This window comes from Lacerta agilis, chromosome 17, assembly GCF_009819535.1.
Source record: "Lacerta agilis isolate rLacAgi1 chromosome 17, rLacAgi1.pri, whole genome shotgun sequence".
Lineage (NCBI taxonomy): Eukaryota > Metazoa > Chordata > Lepidosauria > Squamata > Lacertidae > Lacerta > Lacerta agilis.
The window spans coordinates 20,409,857-20,418,165 of NC_046328.1; the positions used below are offsets into that span (position 1 = coordinate 20,409,857).

An 8,309-nucleotide genomic window follows, 5' to 3' on the forward strand; every position below is an offset into this window, starting at 1 on the left:
GACATGCCTGGTCTAGAGGAATAAGATGCAGCTTTGGATGATGAAAGTGGTTTTTGTGGGGTTGGGGAGTTACACCAAAATTAAAGGTTCATATCTACCTGTAATCTGTAGATCCTTAGAGCAGGATTGGGAGGCAGGCACAAGAGCCTGCTGGATCAGGCCACAGGCATCTAGTTGGCCAATGTGAGAACAGGATGCTAGACTAGATAGGCCACTGACCTCATCCAACAGCATCTTCTTGTGTAATGATGCTATGCTCAGTATACAAGATAAAACATAAATGAAGCACGGACAACTTATTGCTTAAAAAACCCCCACAACAATTTGTTACAGGTCCAGGAAAGAGGAAGATCAAAGAAACTCTCAAGCACGACCTGAGTACAAGAGCCCTGGAAGAGCCCAGCTATCCATATTCTAGTAAAATCTAGGACAGACTACTGTAGCACATTGTATGTGGGACTGCCTTTGGAGATTGTTCAGAAGCCTTGGTGAGTTCAAACTACAGCCTCTAGGTTGGGACTGTTTGGTAGGGACATGCCCTACTAGTGTTAGATAACTTTACTGGGTTCCAGTCTGTTTTTGTACACAATTCAAAGCGATGGTGCTTTCCTTTAAAGTGGTGGCGGCTAACCTGTGGCCCTTAAGATGTTGTGGGAAACCCACTCCCATCAGGTCCAGCCAGCATGCTCAGTGGTCAGGGGTGCTGGGAGTTGGAGTCCAAAAAGATATGGAGGGCCACATCCTACATCGCTTAGGACAAACCCGCCCATGCACGGAAGTTATCTTTTGGAGAATTTCCTTCATGTATGCTAATCTTTGGGGTAGTTCTAGTTGGTGACCAGAGATCAAGTCTTCTCAGTGGTGGCACCCCAGCCATTAGAATTCTTTCCTCAGAGAGACCCACCTGGCACCAACCTTCTTATCCTTTTGGCATCAAGCAAATGCATTTTTATTTTCCGGAGCTTTTAAATGTACTAGTGTCTAGTGAATAAATAAAATTCAAAAAATAAATAAATATGCTGCATTTGTTTTATTTTATATTGATTTTGTTAATAGCCATACAGAATTTTTTTTAAAAAAGAAAAACAACCAAAGCCTGAACTTAAATAAGTAATAACCATGATACATGAACAGATGCATAGAGCACTAGGATATGGTCTTGGATTAGATTCCTTACTGGATCACTACACTCAATTATTCATTTATTTGCTTAAGTTCCTCCCCTTCCCACCTGTTTCTTACACTGATTCACATAAAGGGGCTTGATATATATGACCGGATTGCAAACCCTATTCAATTCTATACCCCTTGCTCAGATCAAGCATCACCCCCCAGGACTGGTTGAGTCTTCCAAGGTTATAATTAGAACGTCAGGGGAGCTGACCCTTTTCTGTAGCAAATCCATTATAATGTCACATTATATGTCATCTTGATTTTCCATTCCTAAAAAAAGAGAGGCGGCAAATGATATGACTTTATAATGGATGGTGGTTGGGGGGGGTCTCGTAAATGCCTTTGGCATCACAGCAGGGGAATCATAGAAACAGTTTTAAATGTGTGTTGTTGTTTTAAATGGTACACTTTGGAGTGTCTCAGGGAACGCAAAAAAAATCTTGGGATGTATGTGTGCGTAAGCCCATCTTAATGTTCTGAATCGTAGTGGCAAGGAACATGTAACAGAAGCAAACAGCTGATATTTTCCTGTTCCCCTAATGTGTAAACAGTGATTCCCCACTGCAACAGGAGAGTTAATCCATAGGCCACTTAAGACAGTGTAGCTGGATTTAACACTCAGCAACTTAAAAGGTTCTATGTGGAAGCGAGTCTCCCATTGAACTCTGTCATGGCGATAAGGATGAAAGTGTTGAAAGTGGCAGAGATCCAGTGATGGCTGGTGAATCGCACGCGGATAATACACTGTTTGTTGGGGAGTTGGAAGGGACTGGATAAAGGAAAGGGGAAAGGGTACAACTCTTGAAAAGTTATTATTATTGACGGAAAGAGCTGCTGCAGCCGCCGCCGAGAAGCCGCAGGAACCGCCAGAAGGACGCGCAAAGATGGTGAAGACCGTGGGCAACCTGATGGAATTTCAGGCAGAATTAACAAATGCTGGTGGGAAGCTCATATTCGTCGACTTCTCCGCCACATGGTGCGGACCATGCAAAATGATCAAGCCGTTCTTCCACAGTCTTCTCGAAAAGTATCCAGATGTAGTGTTTATTGAAATCGATGTGGATGATGCTCAGGATGTTGCCGCTCACTGTGACGTCAAGTGCATGCCAACATTCCAGTTCTACAAGAATAATCAAAAGGTGCATGAATTCTCTGGAGCGAACGAAGAAAAGCTGGAAGAAACCATCAAGAATCTAAAGTAAACTAACCACAGATTCCTGCGTCATTAAAAAAAAAGTGCTGACTGTTAAATTATAGCCTTTTCTACATAATGAACTGATCAAGTTAGCTCATGTATCCAAATACACTTTTGACTCGTTGGCCTGTAAATGAGAAGAATAAAAATGTATAAAACCGGGGGGGGGGGGAAGTTATTATTATTGAAATTAATTTATCAATTACCTTCTAAACCAATGTTTCCCAACTGGGGGCCATATGGCCCCATGGCCCCTCCCTCCAGGAAATTCCGTGGGGGCCACAGGTGAAAATCACATGAATGCAGGGCCACAGCACAAGGCTAGGGGGGCACAGAGGGAAGTGATAAGTGAACGGGGGGGGGATCATTTTTTTAAAAAAAATCGTGATTGGCTGGCTATCTGCTTGGAAGATGGATCTCCCTTCGGAAGGTTCTGCACTCTCCTTCCTTGGAAGTTTCTTAGCGGAGGTTGGATGGCCATCTGTCATGGATGCTTTAGCTGAGTTTCCTACATTGCAAGGGGTTACATTAGGAAGATGACACTTGAGGTCCTTTCCAGCTCCATGTTTTTTTTCTGCTTCAACAATATTTCATTGTCGAAACAAAATAGAAAATTCTTTCCAGTAGCACCTTAGAGACCAACTGAGTTTGTTCTTGGTATGAGCTTTCGTGTGCATGCACACTTTTTCAGATACACTTCAGATACATATTTCATTGTGTTCCTATCAGGTCACCTGATCTGCTCTGAAGAAGTGTGCATGCACACGAAAGTTCATACCAAGAACTAACTTAGTTGGTCTCTAAGGTGCTACTGGAAAGAATTTTTTGTTTTGTTTTGACTATGGCAGACCAACACGGCTACCCACCTGTAACTATCATTTTATGTAATTGTATTTTGTATAAATTATAAAAAAATTATAAATAAAACATGTTCTATTTACAAACAAAACTTTTAAATAGCTACCATTCTACCAGTAAGGGGTGGGGCATGGGCATGGCTAGGATTTTTGTTAGTGGGGCAGGTTTTTGTTGGGGGGGGGGCAGAACCTCAGAACTGTATTGATTTGTATTGATTTTTACTTATTTGGAGGGGCAGCTGCACCCTGCCCACCCCCGGCTACACCCATGGGGTGGGCCCACAGGAAAGGAACAAGGTTGAAAGGGGACCATGTTCCGAAAAAGGTTGGGAAACACTGTTCTAAACTACCCTCTCAAGGTGATTTACACATAAGGTCATTAAAAACAGTTAAACTCACAAAAACAACGAATCCATTTAGAGCAAGACTAAAGCCTCAGCGAGCCGACACTCTTGGCAAAGACCTGTTTATTCAGCTGAGAAAGCCTGTCAGAACAAAAACCTTCTTCGGTTGTTTCCGGAAGGAGCAGATAGTGAGCGCCTGTGAAATCTTGAAAGGAATGCCATTCCACAGAACAGGGGAAGACACACTAAAAGCCCTGCTCCAAGGAAATGCAGAACAGACTTCTGAGGTCTTTGGAACTGGTAGGAGAAACCACAGTGACCTATACTGGGTGTATATGATGGTCTTTTAGGTAACCTGATCCGCTCTGATTGAATTCAACATATGTCCTTGACTTTTAGGTAAACATGCATTAGACTGCAATGCACATCAACATCTAGGGGGGCAATTAAAACAAGTGAATTAACTTTCTTCTCTTGAAATCTGTAGAGTGATCCAGGCTGATTGGACACATGCTTTTCTCACTTTTAAGAAGGCAAGAAGAACCTGCTTGATCAGATCAATGGTCCATCTAGTCCAGCCAGGGTTGGCCCACCCATGAGGCAAGGTGAAGCAGGATCCACAGGGGAAATAAATCCAGCCTCCAAGGAACGCATTGCCTGCTGCTGCTGCGATGGCAGCGATGACTGCGGTATGCTCCTTGTAGGCCAGATCTGCCACCTCCTCAGCAGCCCCCACCCTTTGCCGCTTCTACAGCGAATAGGAGGTGCTATTGGTCTCCTTCCAACCCTAGAGAGGAAATGGCAGGTGCTGCTATTCGGGGTCTCCTGGGCTCTGCAACTGCCTGGCATGATTCATCTTCACCATGTCCTTTGATTCCCACTGCAACCATCTGGTAAGGTTGATTTAACCCCCCCCACACACACACCCTGGACATGTTCCTTCATTTCTTGCATCGTTCCTGATGTAGATCTACACTCACCCATTCTTCCCTGGGGGCTCACACCATTTTTTGGCTCACTTCAGGTGTCAAAATGTCTTGGGCTGCCCCTGAGTCCAGCATCCTGTTCTCCCAGTGGCCAATCAGATGCCCCAATAGGAAACACGCAAGCAGGACCTGAGCACAAGAGCGCTCTCCCCTCCAAAGTTTCCAGCAACTGATATTTGGAAGCATTGCTGCCTCTGACTGTGGAGGCAGAGCACAGGCATCATGGCTAGGAGTCATTGAATGATAACCTTATTATTTCTTGGTATGAGCTTTCGTGTGCATGCACACTTCTTCGGATACACTGAAACAGAAGCCACCAGATCCTTAAATATAGTGAGGGAGTGGGGAGGGGTATTACTCAGAAGGGTGGTGGGAATGGGTGATCAGCTGATAGGTGTGGAAAACCTGTTGACTACTCTTAATGGCTGCAATTAGTCTTGCAGGGAAAGGCAAGGGGTGAGATGGCTAAAGATAGCTTTGTTATGTATAATGAGATAAGAATCCAATGTCTTTGTTCAGACCAGGTTTCTCCATGGTTTTAAGTTTGGTGATTAGTTGCAATTCAGCCACTTCTCTTTCCATTCTATTTCTGAAATTTCTTTGTATTAAGACAGCTACTTTGAGATCTTTATTTAAGGATCTGGTGACTTCTGTTTCAGTGTATCTGAAGAAGTGTGCATGCACACGAAAGCTCATACCAAGAACAAACTCAGTTGGTCTTTAAGGTGCTACTGGAAAGAATTTTCTATTTTGTTTCGACTATGGCAGACCAACACGGCTACCCACCTGTAACTGGACTTATTATTTCCCATGAGATTTAGTTGGACATGTGTGTGCATATGTATGTGTGTGTGTGTGTGTGAGAGAGAGAGAGAGAGAGAGAGAGAGAGAGAGATCTGTGCATCTGTGTAAATTATCTTTGTAAGTTCCCTATCAGGAACATGTTCCAGGTGAGCCACTTAATGTTTAACATGAAATAACTCCTCTCTCCCACTCCCCTGCCCCCATTTGCTGAGGACCTATCAAAAAGAAAAGGTGGGGGGACCCATGACAAAATGGATTTATATGTGTACACAGAGGAGACAAGAGGGTTGGAATGGCACTTATTTGCTTTGCCTTAGCAAACAGTTGATGGGTTTTTTTTTTTACTTGAAGGTACACCATAAAAACCCACCCTGCGGGGAGGCTTATTCTTAAAACAAGACCAAAAAAGAGCACCCTGCTGGGTTTATTTGCTCTGAGTAATAAATGGGAGCCCTTCAGGTGAGGAGGTGCTGGGAGGCTGGAATGTCAGGAGAGATTTACACCTGTACCTTATAGCTGGGATTGACAGCCCTTATAGCCTACAGAAATGACCACTGGAGACAGGCTGTCTAGGGAGAAAGCGGCAGGTTAACTTGAAGAGCAACTCGGAGCAAAAAGGGGAGATTACCCAAACTGATATACACACAGTTTCCTATATCAGGAGTGACTCCTCAGAAGTGATCCTCCTCCTCCTCCCTCTCCTTGCAAGTCATCCTTGCTGCATCAATCCATGAGCTCTTAGAATCCAAAGAGCAAGCCACCTTAATCTGGTATAGAAAAAAAAAAGCATAATCAAGAGTCTTGTGGCTAACATCCTTTTGAAAATGGCATAGAATTCCATGGACCAGTGTCTCTAATCAGTTTTTAAGGTGCTACAAGAGTCTGGATGACTGCAATGTGCTCTGCATGGGGCTGCCCTTGGGAGTTCCGAAGCTCCAGCTGGTGCAGAAAGAGGAGGCCATACAATGGGTGGGAGCATGTGGCTGGGAACAAGCAACACTGTTGCTAAAACATCTGCACAGGCTGCCTGTCTACTTCTGAGCTAGGTTCAAGGTCCTTGTATTAAGCTATAAAACCCTGGACAACTTAGGTCCAGGGTACCTTTAGGACTACCCGAACCTTTCTATCCCAGGTCGGTCACTGAGATCCTCTGCAGAAGTGTCGTTACAAGAAGACACTGAATTTTTAGTGTCATGGCCCAGTGCTATGGAACGCTCTGCCTATAGCTAATTCACTGAGCTTCTTCTGTTTCAAGTTTCATATGCCTGCTGAGAACGTTTCTATTCCATCTGAACACACCTTTCCAGAATAGCTGATTTCCGATGTTAACATTTTTATCTGATTTTACTGTACCATTTTTATGTACAATAATTGTAAACTGCTATTTGTTATGAATAACAGCATACACATTGTTCTTCTTTTTACTTATTGTATTTTTTAAAATAAATAAATAAATAAATAAATCACATATACACTCTGATATCGTGTTGGTTTTATTTGAAATCAGATGCATCTCCCAGTACAGATCCACACCTGGGGAATATGTTTTCTGCCTCGTACCAATGGACTCACCACCCCCAGCTAGCTCTTCACACTCAGAGGAAGTGGGGGGGGGAAAGCAGCCTTCTTTGGCCTCCCCTCCCCAACCTTGCTGACAGATGTTATCCAGATTCCCCAGGAATCCAGCCTAGCAAAGTTGCCTTCCTTATTTTGTGGACGATGGTGGTGAGGGGTGGGGGGAATGAGATGAATGCATTCCTGTCTCCCCAAGGGCCTGTTGCCACCCCTTTCAGCCTGCTGAAACCCGCCTATCTTGTTGCTGTCTTTCTCTGATGGCTCTTGGAGCCGTGGGCCACTCAGCCCCAGGTTGGAAAAGCGCACATGACTCTCTCCAGACTCAGAGACCCAAGAGGGCTCTTGAGAGTCAGCAGAGATGCCAGAGATTTGATGAGAGGGTTCAGGGTGATAGCTGGCAAACACCATCACTGGAATAGCTCTTCAGAATGAGGGTTGCTAGTGGCGAAGGCTGCTGTTTGGGTAGTCAGACGCAGCAGGGGATGAGACACATTGTACAGAAGAAAGGGTCTCAGCAGTTGTAGCCTACGTGACCAGTTACACCTGCTGATATTCCATCTTTTACATGTCTGTTAAAGGCGTGGCATCACTGTCCTCTTTCTGGCCACTTTAGCTGCAGCCCTGCACCCTGACAGCGAGACTTCACTTCAGAGTAATTTCCAGAGGTGCAACTGTGTTGGAGCAAAGTCAGGCAAGAGACTTGTTGTTGTTGTTGTTGTTCAGTCGTGTCTGACTCTTCGTGACCCCATGGACCAGAGCACGCCAGGCACGCCTATCCTTCACTGCCTCCCGCAGTTTGGCCAAACTCATGTTAGTAGCTTCGAGAACACTGTCCAACCATCTCATCCTCTGTCGTCCCCTTCTCCTTGTGCCCTCCATCTTTCCCAACATCAGGGTCTTTTCCAGGGAGTCTTCTCTTCTCATGAGGTGGCCAAAATACTGGAGCCTCAACCTCAGGATCTGTCCTTCTAGTGAGCACTCAGGGCTGATTTCCTTGAGAATGGATAGGTTTGATCTTCTTGCAGTCCATGGGACTCTCAAGAGTCACCTTGAAACAGCTGTGGTCTTTCAGACATTGTTGGACTACATCTCCCATCATCCTTGATCTTTGGCCGTACTGGTCCAACATTCCTTCCTCCATCCCTACCTTAAAGATGAACAAATTTATTATGGCAAACAGTTGCATGTACTACCAGAGTCCATTCCATGCATGAAGCGTGGTCTGCAGAAGGGATCCAGATGCAAAATAGGACAGGGTCATGTGCACCTTTAATTATTATGTAGAAGAGGGCATTGGGCATGCAAGCTCACCAGTTGAAATTCCCCCCTCTGTACAGTTATTTAAAGTGCAGGAGCCCTTTCTCTCTAGTGTATC

The 8,309-nt window shown here is 44.7% G+C and overlaps 1 protein-coding gene across 1 annotated transcript; it reads left to right on the plus strand.

Moving 5' to 3' along the window:
- The first annotated feature begins 1,999 nt into the window (after window positions 1-1,999).
- LOC117039017 (thioredoxin) lies at window positions 2,000-2,530 on the plus strand. The gene has a single exon (XM_033136050.1). It carries the CDS (start codon window positions 2,058-2,060, stop codon window positions 2,373-2,375), a length of 318 nt encoding a protein of 105 aa, XP_032991941.1. The 5' UTR covers window positions 2,000-2,057; the 3' UTR covers window positions 2,376-2,530.
- Window positions 2,531-8,309: the final 5,779 nt, after the last annotated feature.